Source organism: Trichomycterus rosablanca, chromosome 21 (assembly GCF_030014385.1).
Source record: "Trichomycterus rosablanca isolate fTriRos1 chromosome 21, fTriRos1.hap1, whole genome shotgun sequence".
In the NCBI taxonomy this organism is placed as follows: domain Eukaryota; kingdom Metazoa; phylum Chordata; class Actinopteri; order Siluriformes; family Trichomycteridae; genus Trichomycterus; species Trichomycterus rosablanca.
This window is the reverse complement of record NC_086008.1, coordinates 13,830,196-13,845,651: the sequence shown is the minus strand read 5'-3', so window position 1 is coordinate 13,845,651 and position 15,456 is coordinate 13,830,196. Positions and strand designations below refer to the sequence as shown.

The following is a 15,456-nucleotide window of genomic DNA, read 5'->3' as shown; positions in this document are numbered from 1 at the left end:
TTGCTGCTGAGTGTCAGGCTTTGTGTTTTAAAATGTAAACAATTGCAACATGAATTATAGGCAAGTTTATTAATGATTAAATTGAGTTCACACTCAATAAAATACTTGTAATTTAGACTATATTCAAACAGCCTTGGTGAACTAAAACACTTAATGATGGTTAATATGGCATTGCAGCCTGCAGATATTCTCTTGCTGGCTTGCTGGAATGATTTAAATGTATTTTTTCGTTGCATAAAAATTTATTGCAACGAATAATAACTTAAAATGTAGTATATATTGTTATGTTAATTATTTATACCTACTAAATAGATGGTTAATAGTGGCGCGACAACCAGGCTAGATTCCTCTGCTCTCTAAAGTCGCATGCAGGTGCAGTACGTGTGTAATAGTGTAACGAGCACCATCAGAGAGAGTTTTAGTGCCCCGGGAACATCACTACCCCACTCAGATCCTCTCTGGAACCACATCAGGTGAACATGTTGGTTTTTCTAGCGCGCATGATAACGCAGGTTTAAGGTCTTACAGACTTTATTCTTTATTCTATTTTTTTTTACCATATTTTGATTAGATGTGCATTTAAAATATTTAGCCTAAACTCTTTTTTTTTTTTTCATTTCACAGTGTATATCTAGCCTAGGCTAGAAGCTACATTTAAACCTTTTTTAATAGAGAAAAGACGCGCATCCCTGCTGTGTTCTGTATTTAACATTAAACACGCATTTGATTTTTCTTAAAGCTGTCTCATCTTTGTCATTATAAAGCAATAATATACCGAATCATAGCCTAACAATAAAGCTTGTTTATATAGCTCCAAAATCCAGATCAATTAAGTAATTAAAATAAAATAAAAAAATGGCGATATTACTGCATACCGCGGTGTTGAGCCACGCTGAATACCGCAAGGGGAAATTCTTTCACCGCGACAGCCCTAGCGGCAAGGGGTAAAAACAATATATAAAGCGGTGAATCTTTTTCGTGTGCAGCAGTCAAGACAATGTCACTGCTGTTTTATCTAGCCTTGTCTTTATATGTTTCTGTATAGCAAGTGGTAATCCCCACTCAACAGGCCTCTTTTGTCATGGGTATACTTGTTCCCTGCATTTCAACAATTAAGGTGCTTATTTCTGATGGTTATTTTGTTTAATCCCCTGACAATCCCCTGACTTTTCTTTATCCTTTTGTATTTTCACATCTCCCTTTTCCTTTGTCTGTACTTCAGCCACCACTTATTTCCTTCCCACTGAGAAATCCTCAGCTCAGCTTTGACTCAAGCTCTTTCCAGTTCCTCAGAAAACACCAGATGCATACAGGGTGTGGTTCCAAGTTTTGACAGCTCCTCTGTTGGAAGGCATAAATTATTCATTGTTTTTTATGTCAAGGCTGGCCAGGCCACTTCATTCCTGAATCCTGCTTTATGCATGACTGTACCGAGGCACTCACTTCTGGAATTTCCCCTAATGTGAAGCAGGCAAACATTTCACTTAGCCGTTTTCTCAGTAAAAGATACGTGGGAATTTTTTTAGGAGAGGGGAGAGGGGGGGTCTGTGTTGTGGGATAAATCTTGGTCTACGTTTCAGTTTCTCTCAGAAGGTTTTGTCAGCATCTTTTCAAGCCCTATCTGAGGTCCTGCAGTGCACCCTCCTACCTACTTAAGACTTGAGGCTACGATGCATCACAGCTGTTCATGCTTAACTGTTGGCTGTTATAGGCATCCCACAATGGACATACATTTTATTTTCATTTTATTTTTTATTAATCAGTCGCATTATCCCGATCAAGGTCACGGCGGGCCCTGTTCCACCAGGAAACAGTGGAACCTTGGCCAGGGTGCCAATCCATTGCAGGGCTTTGGGAAAAGAACTTGAGCAAACGTTTGTACAGAGGCAAATGTGATAGTAAAATATACTATACTCATCATCATTTCCATGTTTTACTTTGCTTTGCCAGGCCAGGGTCACAGTAGGTCCATATTCCCTTGAATCAATGGGTGCAATGTGGTAACACACCCCAGACAGGACGCCAATCCATTGCGGGGCTTAGTCATTTCCCCCCTCAGACATAACCAGTCGTGCCTGTATGTAGATGCACGACAGGCTGATAGCACTGCTGTGGCCTCAAACCATGGATCCCAGTGGTAGTGGGCTAATGTAATTTACTGTAATTTGTTGTGCAATACTGACTCGATCATGTATTTTCTTTCTATTAGGACAGTGACATCCAAAAGAAGATTGACCATGAGATTCGGATGCGGGAGGGTGCATGTAAACTCCTGGCTGCCTGCTCACAGAAGGACCAGGCTCTGGAAGCCTCTAAGAGTCTACTCACCTGCAATTCTCGCATCATGGCCTACATGTCGGAGCTGCAGCGCATGAAGGAGGCTCAGGTCATGCAGCGGGTGGCACGCAGGTAATATTTTTGTCACATACAGTTTTATTCAATCTATATTGTTGTAGCACTGTATTTTACTCCAAGTGCATTAATAATAACTGTACATTACGGAGTGGGAATGAGATAAAACGTTTGTCACAGAACATCACAGTCCATGCACTCACCCAGGAAGAGAGAAAGGGAGACGGTTGCACTAGAGATGGGACGATCGATCGGCTACGAATCGGTATCGGCCGATTTTTAATCAAAATATGCTATCGGCGATATTTCCTAAAAGTAGCCGATCCGATCGTGTGATATATAAAGACCATGTTAAGTTAACAGCTCAGTGGATTGATCCAGACTTTGAGCTACGAAGCACCAACCATCACATCACCATTCATCAACAATCGTACAGAAACCATCGTGAAAGCTCTTACGATGTAATTTTGCTGATTGTAATATTTACTTTAAAAAGATAATTCAACCCGGTCACATCTGAGTCGATTCTATCAGCACGTTATATAAACTCCTGGTTCACTTTGGTAAATCGTAAGCGGTTCTTACTTGTGATGTAGATGAGAACAGAAAACGTTACAGAGCCAATCAGAGGCAAAAGTTTATTCATTAGCAAATTCGTTAGTTCAGGATCATCTGCTGAACTTTTAGAAAACTTTTAGCTCCTTAGACGGAACGAGTCTGACGGTCGGTTACAGATCTGTGGTAATAGCAGTTTAATTAAGCTTTTTAATGAAGCTTTTTAATGTAAGAGAGTCACACAGAATGTTCTGTAGTAGCTGGTGTTTATTTAAAACCACGACATTTAATTAATAACAGTAAACACGGAGAGATAACCGAGAAGAGAAACTTACGCTTCACATAAAAACGAATCAACTCATGAATCAATGAATCACTTATAGCGATACTGTGAACTCTGCGTCTCTGTAACTCTGTAACTGCGTCTCTTCTAAAGGCACAAACACACACACACACACACACACACACACACGCACACACGCGCTGCTCCGGTTTATCTTTACTGTGAGGCTCTTTTTAAGTTTATTTACTGCTAATCCCCCCCCCCCCCTGCCCCAATCGGAATCGGCTATCGGCCGATGTCCCTGAAAGGAGATCGGAATCGGTGCCAAAAACCCCGATCGGTCCATCTCTAGTTTGCACCACAGGGTCTTAAGCAATAGCTGCAAATGTCATTAAATGCAGTGGACCGTGTGCTTACTCCACAGGGGCATGCAAGACCGTAATTTAAAAAAGCAGGAAAGGATAGATAAAAGAGACAGAATGAGAACCATGTTGCCATCGACGTCAGCTACTCGGTCTACCAGTGAGTGAGAACTCAAGCTCTCAAAAGAAGGATGCTTTTGTTAATTTAATTTTTATTGTTTACCACTGCTTTATCCTAATCAGGGTTACAGTGGAACCAGGTCCAGAATAACTGGGTGCAATGCATCCTCTCTTATGTCTTTAAGTAGAAGCACAACCGAAGTTGAACCCTGAATCCCAGCCGTAGTGGGCTAGTGTAATTTACCACTGCACCACTCAAGCACCTTGTTAGTCTACATGTCTGTAACAATGAGAGCTAGCATATTCACTTCTGATGCCCTAACCAGACAGTACGTTGCTGCTGCAGCTGTAGGATGACAAATTTCTCTTGACCTGCCCTCCCTCAGTCACAGCAAATTTTGTCTGTCGAGTGATACAGTTTGGATTTTCTTCCCAACCTTAGCAAAAGATCACTGAGTGCATCAGCTTCTGGCAGTAATCTAATTATTCAAATGGTCATGTGGACAGCATGCTTTGATTGCCTTGATTTGATTAAGGTCTCATGTGAATTTTAAGTAATTGGATTAAGCTACCAGGGTTTCCCCCCAGTTCAATAAAATCAATGTATTAAAGTCATGTATTTGGGTAATTAGCTTGCTATTGAATTATCGTCTGTCTGTAGAGTCGATTTTCCAGAAATAGTAAACACTACCAAAGGGGAAAAAGAACACACAGACACGTCCACTGTGTTTTGTTGACCAGGTATTTACTAATAATTTTGTCTAACATCATGTAATAATTGCATCCATAAACATCATGCAAACCTGGACATTTGCATTTTAAGGTTGAAATGGACTGCATGTGTGTTTGTTTATTAGGATTTTAATGCCATGATTTACATTTTGGTTACATTCATGACAGAAACGGTAGTTACTCATTACACAAGATTCATCAGTGCACAAGGTTATATCAAACACAGTCAATTAAGCGTCTCCAATTCACCTCAATTGCATGTCTTTGGACTGTGGGAGGAAACCGGAGCACCCGGGGGAAACCCACGCATACACAGGGAGAACACAGAAAGGACCCGGACCGCCCCACCTGGGGATCGAACCCAGGACCTTTTTGCTGTGAGGCGACAGTGCTACCTACTAAGCCAGGGGTTTTCAACCTGTACTCAACAAGTACTTGTCTGGGGGGGCGCGAGTGCCTGACCGGGGGGCGTGGCATTACGAGATTTTTTTTTTACTTCTAAAACTAAAGCAATTCATTTTTCACCCACGGGAGACAGATTTCATTACTCTAACTGACCACGCTCACACGCACGTTTAATGTTATTCAGTTCCGTCTGAAAAAAACCTTCAAAATAGAGCTAACAGCGAAGATAACCGGTTACAAAAGCAACGACCGCTGTTATAGGACGTGTTTGTGTCTTTAAGAGAGACGCTCTGTTCACAGTATCGATTATAAGTGACTCGGGAGTCAATTCATTTTAAGCGCAGCGTAAGTTTCTTTTCTCAGTCATCTCTCCGTGTTTACTGCCGTTGTAAATAAACACCAACTACTACAGAACATTTTGTGTGACTCGCTTACCTTAAAAAGCTCAGGCTTAATTATACTGAGTATTACCACAGAGTCAGAGTCGTTCTGCCTGTGGAGCTAAACGTTTTCAGTCAGAGCAGATGATCCCGAACTAACCAACTTAGTAATTGATGAACTTTTGTCTATGCTCTGTGAAGTAACGTTTTCTGCTCTCATCTACATCAAAAAGCAAGAACCGCTTATGATTTACCAAAGTGAACCACGAATTTATATAATGTGCTGATAGAATCGACTCAGATGGGGTCGGACTGTATTATCTTTTTAAAATGATATTTTCAATCAGCAAAATTATATAATGTGCACAACATTAATTACGTTCTTTTAGCTTGTCAGAAGCTTTCTCAATGATTTCTGTGCGGTGGTTGACGAAGGGGAGGGGGGGCGCAAGTTCACGGTTGGCACACGAAGGGGGGCGCATGTCCAAAAAGGTTGAAAACCCCTGCACTAAGCCACCGTGCTGCCTAAATGGACTGTATGTAACCAGTGAACCAATAGAAATACAGACTGTAATAAAGATGTTTTTTTTATTTACTTGTTAGAACAAATCTGCTGTTTAATGTTTAAGATTTTTGTATGTTTTTGTCCTAAGTAATAGCAATTAATAATAGAAGCCATGTTCATTCTTCACTGTTTATTGAAACAGTACATGTATACCAAAAGGGCATTAAACAGAGTTTGTATACTTCACTGGTACATCTGGAAGAACTGTCACCTCTGGGTTAATGACGTCCTTCATCAGTCTACAGAGCTTCATGAATGCTTTCCAGCACACCCTTAAATGACTTATAGGGTCTGTTCGAAAAGCTAGTGAGCTGCCCTTCTGCCTACTGCCTACCTCCTACCTAGGCAGCCACCTTGGTAGAGGGGATTCTAATAAGTTATGAGGCAGGTTATTTAGATGTACTACTCAGACAGTGATCACAGCAATTACTTCACCGCAGTTTTCACTTGCTAAGCTAACACAATTAGCCACAACCCACTAGCATGCCAGCTAACATCTCCCTCCGTGTACAGAAAATGTAATCCTGAATTTGCAAATTAATTACTCTTGTACACCTTTATACAAATTTAAAATGTTTTGTTGCTCTGCATTTGTCTGCCATATTTGTAGAAATAAATGCTGGGATTATTGCCTTCTTTGCTAGGGAAGCATTGGGTGCTCTCTTGTTATTCAGTCAGATTTTTGCTTTGCACCTCAGTAGACAGCATTTCAGGGTATCCAAGAAGTCTTCTTCTTGGGAGCACGCATAGGATGACACATTCGGCATTCGGCAAGGATCCTGGGTTGAAATTTGAGAGTCTTCTCTATGAAAGCTTGGTCTTATTTTAACCCTAAGATCGAAAAAACTGCAGCATTTGGTGTTTTGTGTTTCAATAACTCCTAAACAGAATTAAAACCTCGTAACATACGTGTCCCTTTTAAGTAAATGACAATTCTTTAGGTTTATCTGTACATTTATAATAATAAATGAAGTGAATTTGTTAGATGTGAATTAGGTGCCACAAAAAGCTTAGCAGCTTTGCTGTCATGAGCAACGGTTCGAGAGGTCAGGTAGTTCACAGGCTTTGAAGCCCATAGTTAGTGCAAGGTCAATGAAGATTCGACCCCAGTTACTTCACAAACAAAACAAAGCAGACAGACACTTTGTTGCTAAAAACACAGGTTTGGAAAATGTTGACAGTACTAAAATTAACCAGAAATAACTGGGAGCTGCAAAGCGCATGACAATGACCAGACAAGTGGAAAATTCTCCAGAGGTCAGTGAAAGTTCAGTTAAGAGGACTGACTTTTCTGTAGTTGTTACTATTGCAAGCATTAAGCCTGTATTTAATTCATTTAGAATTAGAAATACATTATTAACAGTGTTGTGTATTGGTAAAACATTGGACCAACATTCTTGATTAGGATTAAACATTAATAATAAACCCTTCTGTATGCTTACATGGACAGTAGTGGCTCAGGATCTGAAGGGTGATGATTTAAGTCCCTTTACCGTCAAGCTGCCACTGCTGGGGACCTTATTACTTAAAATTAGAGAAGTACCCATCTTGTATCGAGTAACAATATCAAGGTATCAGATGGGCCTAAAAATCTGGATTGCTAGACCAAATGTGACCTATTTTTTGTTCCAATAAATAAACATCCCTACTTTGATTTCAGTTTGAGATTGTGTAGCATGACTGCTTCAGTTATTTGTGGCTGCTGATATAATATGATTGTCTTATTAGTGTGCATGTACAGTACCAGTCAAAAGTTTGGACACACTTTCTCATTCCTGTGGTTTTTCTTGATTTTTTTTATTTTTCTACATTGTAGATGAATACTGAACCCATCCAAACTATGAAGGAACACATGTGGAATTATGTAATGAACAAAAAAGGGTTAAACAAACCAGAATATGTTTTATATTTTAGATTCTTCAAAGTAGCCATCTTTTGCTCTGATGAAAGCTTTGCACACTTTTGGCATTTTCTCAGTCAGCTTCATGAGGTGCCACCCGGAATGGTTTTCAATTCATGTTTGTGCTTTGTCAAGAGTTAATTTCTGTAATTTCTTGCTTTTTTAATGTGTTTGAGACCATCAGTTGTGTTGTGCAGAGGTAGAGTTGGTACAATATAAAACATATTCTGGTTTGTTTAACATTTGTTTGTTCACTACATAATTCCATATGTGTTCCTTCATAGTTTGGATGTCTTCAGTATTAATCTACAATGTAGAAAATAAAAATAATCAAGAAAAACAATTGAAGGGAAGGTGTGTCCAAACTTTTGACAGGTACTGTAAATGTTTGTATTACTTTTCAGTTTAGTTAATGCCTTGTGCTGAATGTGCCTTTCAGGTCATCAGATGCAGGTCCGATGGATGACCGGTCGCCATGTAAAGGAAAAGTTGCCATTTCAGGTACAAGTCTTTTCTGTATACAATTGCTACAATATTTATAAGTAAGTCACTGATGCTTGTATATTAGTAGAATTTATACCAGTGAGCTGAGTTTGTTTTATTATTGGCAGTGTTGCCAAGGTTTTTGTGAACATTTAACTAAGACAATCAATGTGGCGTCCTGCGTTTCTACTGGCTAGCATTTTATACGTTCAAGCAGATTTGCCATTAGAGAAGTAACTCAGATCAACATTGTGTGAAGTGACCATTTTTGCACCCATATTCAAAATATTTGATCCATGTATTGAAATAATTAATCTGGTATTTGAATATTACATATGTAAAAACACAGTTAAAAGTAACTAAACAAAACAACAAAAGTGTTACATTTGCAAAACAAGCATTGAAAGTCACAACAACAAAAAAGTATTCAATGTCAAAAAATTCATTTAAAAAAAATGAAAATCATTTCAACTCATGTACATATATGTACAGGTCCAAGTTAAACCATCATGCTGCAAAAGCTTATGATTAATGATCAAAGACATGGACTCAAAGCCATAACTGCTTCAACAACTTTCATTGTCATTAACTGCTTTATCCTGGTCAGGGTTGCAGCAGGCCCGACTCCTCTGGGAAAACTCTGGGCGCAAGGTAAAAACACCCCGGATAGTGCTCCAATCTATCACAGGACATAGGCGACCATGTCTGTGTAGATACCTAGCCGGCTGATAGCACCGCTATGCCACATGAATACCCCAACAACTTATTCATTTTTGCTGTCTAAATCTTAAGTATAAAATAAAAAAAAGTCTTTAACTAGAATTAGCAGAACTAGATTTAAGATTCACCCACATACAAAGAATAAAGCCAAATAAACTTGGCTAAATGTTCCAGTAATTAAAAGTGCATTTTGTCTTTAGCGTTCTTTAATAAGTACTCAGTGAAAAATACACAGAATTAAAACTATTTTTACCTTGAATTTAAAAGCCCATTCATTCACGTTGTAGTTTTATTATTGCAGTAGATTTAAAGGCTTTCACTGGGCAAAAACACAATATCAGATTAAAAAGGTCCTTTGTCACCAGAGCCATTAGGCTCTATAACTCCAGCATTCGAGGACAGCGGGTGATTGCTAAGGACTGAGGGCCCTACACGTAGCCATGTATGTATGTGTATATACGTACATGTATATACTGTATGTGTACTTGAGTATATACAGTGTATCACAAAAGTTAGTACACCCCTCACATTTCTGCAGATATTTAAGTATATCTTTTCATGGGACAACACTGACAAAATGACACTTTGACACAAGGAAAAGTAGTCTGTGTGCAGCTTATATAACAGTGTAAATTTATTCTTCCCTCAAAATAACTCAATATACAGCCATTAATGTCTAAACCACCGGCAACAAAAGTGAGTACACCCCTAAGAGACTACACCCCTAAATGTCCAAATTGAGCACTGCTTGTCATTTTCCCTCCAAAATGTCATGTGATTTGTTAGTGTTACTAGGTCTCAGGTGTGCATAGGGAGCAGGTGTGTTCAATTTAGTAGTACAGCTCTCACACTCTCTCATACTGGTCACTGAAAGTTCCAACATGGCACCTCATGGCAAAGAACTCTCTGAGGATCTTAAAAGACGAATTGTTGCGCTACATGAAGATGGCCAAGGCTACAAGAAGATTGCCAACACCCTGAAACTGGGCTGCAGCACAGTGGCCAAGATCATCCAGCGTTTTAAAAGAGCAGGGTCCACTCAGAACAGACCTCGCGTTGGTCGTCCAAAGAAGCTGAGTGCACGTGCTCAGCGTCACATCCAACTGCTGTCTTTGAAAGATAGGCGCAGGAGTGCTGTCAGCATTGCTGCAGAGATTGAAAAGGTGGGGGGTCAGCCTGTCAGTGCTCAGACCATACGCCGCACACTACATCAAATTGGTCTGCATGGCTGTCACCCCAGGAGGAAGCCTCTTCTGAAGTCTCTACACAAGAAAGCCCGCAAACAGTTTGCTGAAGACATGTCAACAAAGGACATGGATTACTGGAACCATGTCCTATGGTCTGATGAGACCAAGATTAATTTGTTTGGTTCAGATGGTCTCAAGCATGTGTGGCAGCAATCAGGTGAGGAGTACAAAGATAAGTGTGTCATGCCTACAGTCAAGCATGGTGGTGGGAATGCCATGTTCTGGGGCTGCATGAGTGCAGCAGGTGTTGGGGAGTTACATTTCATTGAGGGACACATGAACTCCAATATGTACTGTGAAATACTGAAGCAGAGCATGATCCCCTCCCTCCGGAAACTGGGTCGCAGGGCAGTGTTCCAGCATGATAATGACCCCAAACACACCTCTAAGACGACCACTGCTTTATTGAAGAGGCTGAGGGTAAAGGTGATGGACTGGCCAAGCATGTCTCCAGACCTAAACCCAATAGAACATCTTTGGGGCATCCTCAAGCGGAAGGTGGAGGAGCGCAAAGTCTCGAATATCCGCCAGCTCCGTGATGTCGTCATGGAGGAGTGGAAAAGCATTCCAGTGGCAACCTGTGAAGCTCTGGTAAACTCCATGCCCAGGAGAGTTAAGGCAGTTCTGGGAAATAATGGTGGCCACACAAAATATTGACACTTCAGGAACTTTCACTAAGGGGTGTACTCACTTTTGTTGCCGGTGGTTTAGACATTAATGGCTGTATATTGAGTTATTTTGAGGGAAGAATAAATTTACACTGTTATATAAGCTGCACACAGACTACTTTTCATTGTGTCAAAGTGTCATTTTGTCAGTGTTGTCCCATGAAAAGATATACTTAAATATCTGCAGAAATGTGAGGGGTGTACTCACTTTTGTGATACACTGTACATACACATGATGTAGCTATTTTGGCCCAATTCAGTGTGCAATACTCGTCACTTATGACTTTATATTTAATCTATATTTGATTGGTACCATATACTGTATACTTGGAACTGCACCTTCCTGCACTTTTAATTTCATTCCATTTGTTTATATAATTTCATTCCATTTGTTTATATAATTTCATTCCATTTGTTTACTTACACTCAATCCATCCCCATCATTAATAACTGCTCTGTAGTAATGCAATATATGGAAAACTCAGGTTACCTCCAATCTTGGCTATGTTTGTGCTCTTTTCGAATTTAACTATCTGTCTATCTATTTAGAAGTTACTAACGAAATAAATGTTATGGATTAATTGTAACTAAATCGAATAGATGTTTTTTGCTGATAACAAAATGGTCCAAATTTGTTATAACAGAAGAAATAAAATTATTAATTGTATTATCATTGATCAATTACCAGCAGTTAGGGTGCTGAACTATTTATTAGAAGCCCCCCCACCACCAAGATGGCACTATAAATGGAAATGTAAAAGATAGCTCTACCTTTGTGTGTGTGTGTTGAATGGCACATTCCTGACCACTCTTCAGGCGCTATTGTGCTAAAAGACACCCTGCTGATTTATGTATTAGGCTTGTAGACTGCTGGGTTTGTTTTTTATGACGCCACCTCCCACTCTACCATCTCACCCACCCAAACCAAACCCCCACTACACACACACACACACACACACACACACACACACACACACTAATACTACCCCTATAATATTTTCCCTCATACTGGCTAAAACTGTTGCAACCTGTAGATGCTGGCTGCTAGCCACGGTTTGTCTGTGAGATATGATGAATTAGCTAGTGTGTGTTGGAGTCTACTGAAACATTGCCTCGGGCGTACCTCTAAAGTGTAGGGGGTAATTATAAAAGTTTTAAAAAGCTGGAAGTTCAGAATTCTTTTCCCTGCTGACAGACTGGATAACACGAAAACACACACACACACAGACATTTAGAACATAGTTACTTACATGTTGGGGTGAAATTAAACACTGGCAACATCTGGCAGCATCTGCACATCGGCTGCTCTTGAGTTTAATTGTGGCAATGTGGGTCATGTTAGGCTCGGTGCATTTACACAGTTTCCAAAAGACAGTTTTTGACCCTGGATAGATTCACTTACTCACTTTCTTAAGTGCTTATCCAACTAGGGTCCCAATCTTTCAATGGGCGCAAGGCACACAGTAACACCCTGGACGGGGCGCCAGTCCATCGCAGGGCAGACACACACACACACACACACACACACACACACACACACACACATTCACATATAGGGCAATTCTGTGTCTCCAGTTAACCTGACTGCATGTTTTTGGACTGTGGGAGAAAACCGGAGCTCTCGGAGAAAACGCACACAGACACAGGGAGAACATGCAAACTCCGCACAGAAAGGACCCGGACAACTCCACCTGGGGATCGAACCCAGGACCTTCTTGCTGCGAGGCGACAGTGCTACCCACCAAGCCACAGTGCCGCCCCTGGATAGATTCAATTTCATTCAATTTATTTTCATCAACTTCCTCATCCTGGTCAGGTTTGCGGTGGGGCTGGTTCACCCGGAAACACTGGGTGCAAGGCTGGACAGGGCGCCAGTCCATCACTGGGCTTCATACATCCCCCAGACAAAGCCATTTAAGTCTGTGTAGACGCCAAGGCGGTCAATTGCACCACTGAGATTTAAACCCAAGGTTATATTAAATCAGTGCTTGGATACATTTTTTCCCCATTTTTCATTTTTATTAACCGCTTTAACCTGGTCAGGGTCGCAGTGGGTCCTGCTTCATCTGGAATCCGTAGGCTCAAGGCATGAACACACCCTGAAAAGGGCACCAATCCATTGCAGGGCTGGATGGATCAATTTTACATGCTATATGCTTAAGCACTCGGCAGCTCATTTGTATGAGCTAGAAATCTGACAAACTGATTTAGGAGGGGTGATAGTGCCAGGTTTAAGGTTGCTAAAACATTGCTGAACTCTTAGTATGACTCTACTACCAGGGTTTAGATTCCATGGCTGAATGCTTGATTTTATGTACCTTTTAGCTTTGGAGCCAACCCACAGATTAGAAGTGGTGTCCAAATACTTTTGTCCATGTGTTGTATGAAGATAAGGTTTTGTACTGTTTTTTATCCCCCTCAAGATGCACCCCTAATGTACAATACATATTAAACACACGAGGTCTTAATTGCTTATATACTGCAGTCATTATTGCCTTAATTATTCCTCATCACGTTAACTCTTAATCATTAACAATTAGCATCAATGTTCCCAAATGAGCCTGGTTGAGGCTAAATAGGTGGCCTGGAATAACGACTGCAGCTTTGTTGCAGTGGGCGGCTGAGTGAGGCGATGCACTGCTGAGGCTCTCACATTTTTGCCCACTCCAGTAGCCTGGCAGAGACTACCTGCTGCTGTGAGATAAGAGACACAGTGTGAAGGTGGAGGAGTAGAATATTAATCCTGATCCACACTGCCTGACAGAAAGCACCTGTCCACCTTAGTGACTGTGTACTGTATGTGTGAACATTCACCTTTAACCTGTGTGAGTGGGTCACATGACTTTGTCTGATGTTTTATTCTTGATGTGTTTGCATCACAGATCTTCGAATTCCTTTGATGTGGAAAGACACAGAGTACTTCAAAAACAAAGGAGGTAAGAATCAGTGCAGCAAATTACACTCGGATCTAATGCTTATATTGTCAGTATTTGAGTCACTGGTTTGACTCACAAATACAAGTTTAAAATGTGTCTTCTGTAATTATTGATTGTCTACTAAAATAATCAGCTTATACTTCATTTCATTTTCATCAACCACTTTATCATGGTCAGAATCTTGGCTTCTCTGGGAAATTTGGGCCTAAGGCAGGAATACTCTGGACAGTCCATCGCCAGGCTTCGGCCACCCCGCATCCCAGACATAGCAAATCTCGCCTGTGCAGATGCACAGCTTGCCAACGGTACAGCTGAGATACGAGACTGAATCTCACTGGTGGTGGGCTAGCATAATAGATCCCTGTGCTATACAAGCACCTCATTAACATCATGCTTAGGGGCGGCACGGTGGCTAAGTGGGTAGCACTGTCGCCTCACAGCAAGAAGGTCCTGGGTTCGATCCCCAGGCGGGCCGGTCCGGGTCCTTTCTGTGCAGAGTTTGCATGTTCTCCCCGTGTCTGCGTGGGTTTCCTCCGGATGCTCCGGTTTCCTCCAACAGTCCAAAAACATGAAGCCAGGCTAATTGGAGACACTGAATTGTCCTATGGGTACCTAGCCGCTAGGATGCATAAACCAGTGCATTGTAGTGCCGGTCCCAAGCCCGGATAAATAGGGAGGGTCGTGTCAGGAAGGGCATCCGGCGTAAAAACTGTGCCAAATCAATAATGCGGATCACGATCCGCCGGTGTCCCCTAACGGGAGCAGCCGAGGAAATAGAATAGATAGACTGAAGGATCCAATATTCTTTTTAAACAATGCCAGTGCTGCTGTGCCAAAGGTTTCCTCCCAATTTACACTTTCTGGAAACTTTTACATAGCACATTTTAATTACTGATCATTTCTGACCACATTGAATGAAAGCATTACCATACGGTGATGCTACCAACACCACATTTTACAGTAGTAATGGTGTTACCTGCCTCACTTTTTTTCCTGTGTACAGTCACGTTAATATTAATAAACTTTACAGTACACGCTATTTAGTATTTAAAAACAGCTGATTCACATCCAGGAATGCAATCTTTTTTTGTAAAATATTAAAAGGCCAAAGCCATTTTCTTTTAATTTAACAAATTGTACTGTATTTAAGCTTATTACAAAAAAAACCTGTACTGTATTTTAAATAGTTTCAGGAGTGCTAAGAATCTGATCCTTTCCTACCCCAGTGTCCAAGCTGATACAAATTTTGTACCACACACACACTCCCATTGCTGTTCCACTGCTAATAATATCTGCTCAGTGGTGGTCTTGTCCAATTAATAAGTAGATTAGGTTGGCTAATGAATTGTCATGTTCTAATAATTCCTAATGAACATAAATGAAACCAGGTATTATCCTCTGCTGAATGCATTCCAGAAAAATGCAATATCCCTATACAGCTGTTTGCTCCATTAACTTCATATTAAATCCATTCTCTTGCTCTTTTAGATCTGCACCGCTGTGCTGTATTCTGTCTGCTGCAGTTAGGAGGGGAAATCTGCGACACAGATATGGTGATGGTGGACAGAACCCTTACAGACATCTGCTTTGACAACACCATAGTCTTGTAAGTGTGTGTTTATTACAGCATGATGGACCTGGTGTGATGGCATGTTAACTCTGAGCTTCTTTGTATGAGTGTTAATGTATTGTTCTTCAAACTGAACACTGTATGTGTGGCATAGATCAAAATTTAAACTATACTTTTA

The 15,456-nt window shown here is 40.8% G+C and overlaps 2 protein-coding genes across 9 annotated transcripts in view; both read left to right on the top strand.

The window, feature by feature from the left end:
• smn1 (survival of motor neuron 1, telomeric) overlaps positions 1-15,456 on the top strand; it is a 206,146-nt gene that overhangs the window by 121,546 nt on the left and 69,144 nt on the right. The window lies entirely within an intron of this gene.
• Positions 1-15,456, top strand: part of rtkna (rhotekin a) — a 130,531-nt gene that overhangs the window by 102,902 nt on the left and 12,173 nt on the right. For all 8 annotated transcript variants that reach the window (XM_063017998.1, XM_063017997.1, XM_063018002.1 and 5 more), the window contains exons 2-5: positions 2,210-2,409; positions 8,094-8,155; positions 13,655-13,708; positions 15,197-15,314. In XM_063017998.1, the coding sequence (XP_062874068.1) occupies positions 2,210-2,409; positions 8,094-8,155; positions 13,655-13,708; positions 15,197-15,314 (434 nt within the window). The remainder of the gene's footprint in view (positions 1-2,209; positions 2,410-8,093; positions 8,156-13,654; positions 13,709-15,196; positions 15,315-15,456) is intronic.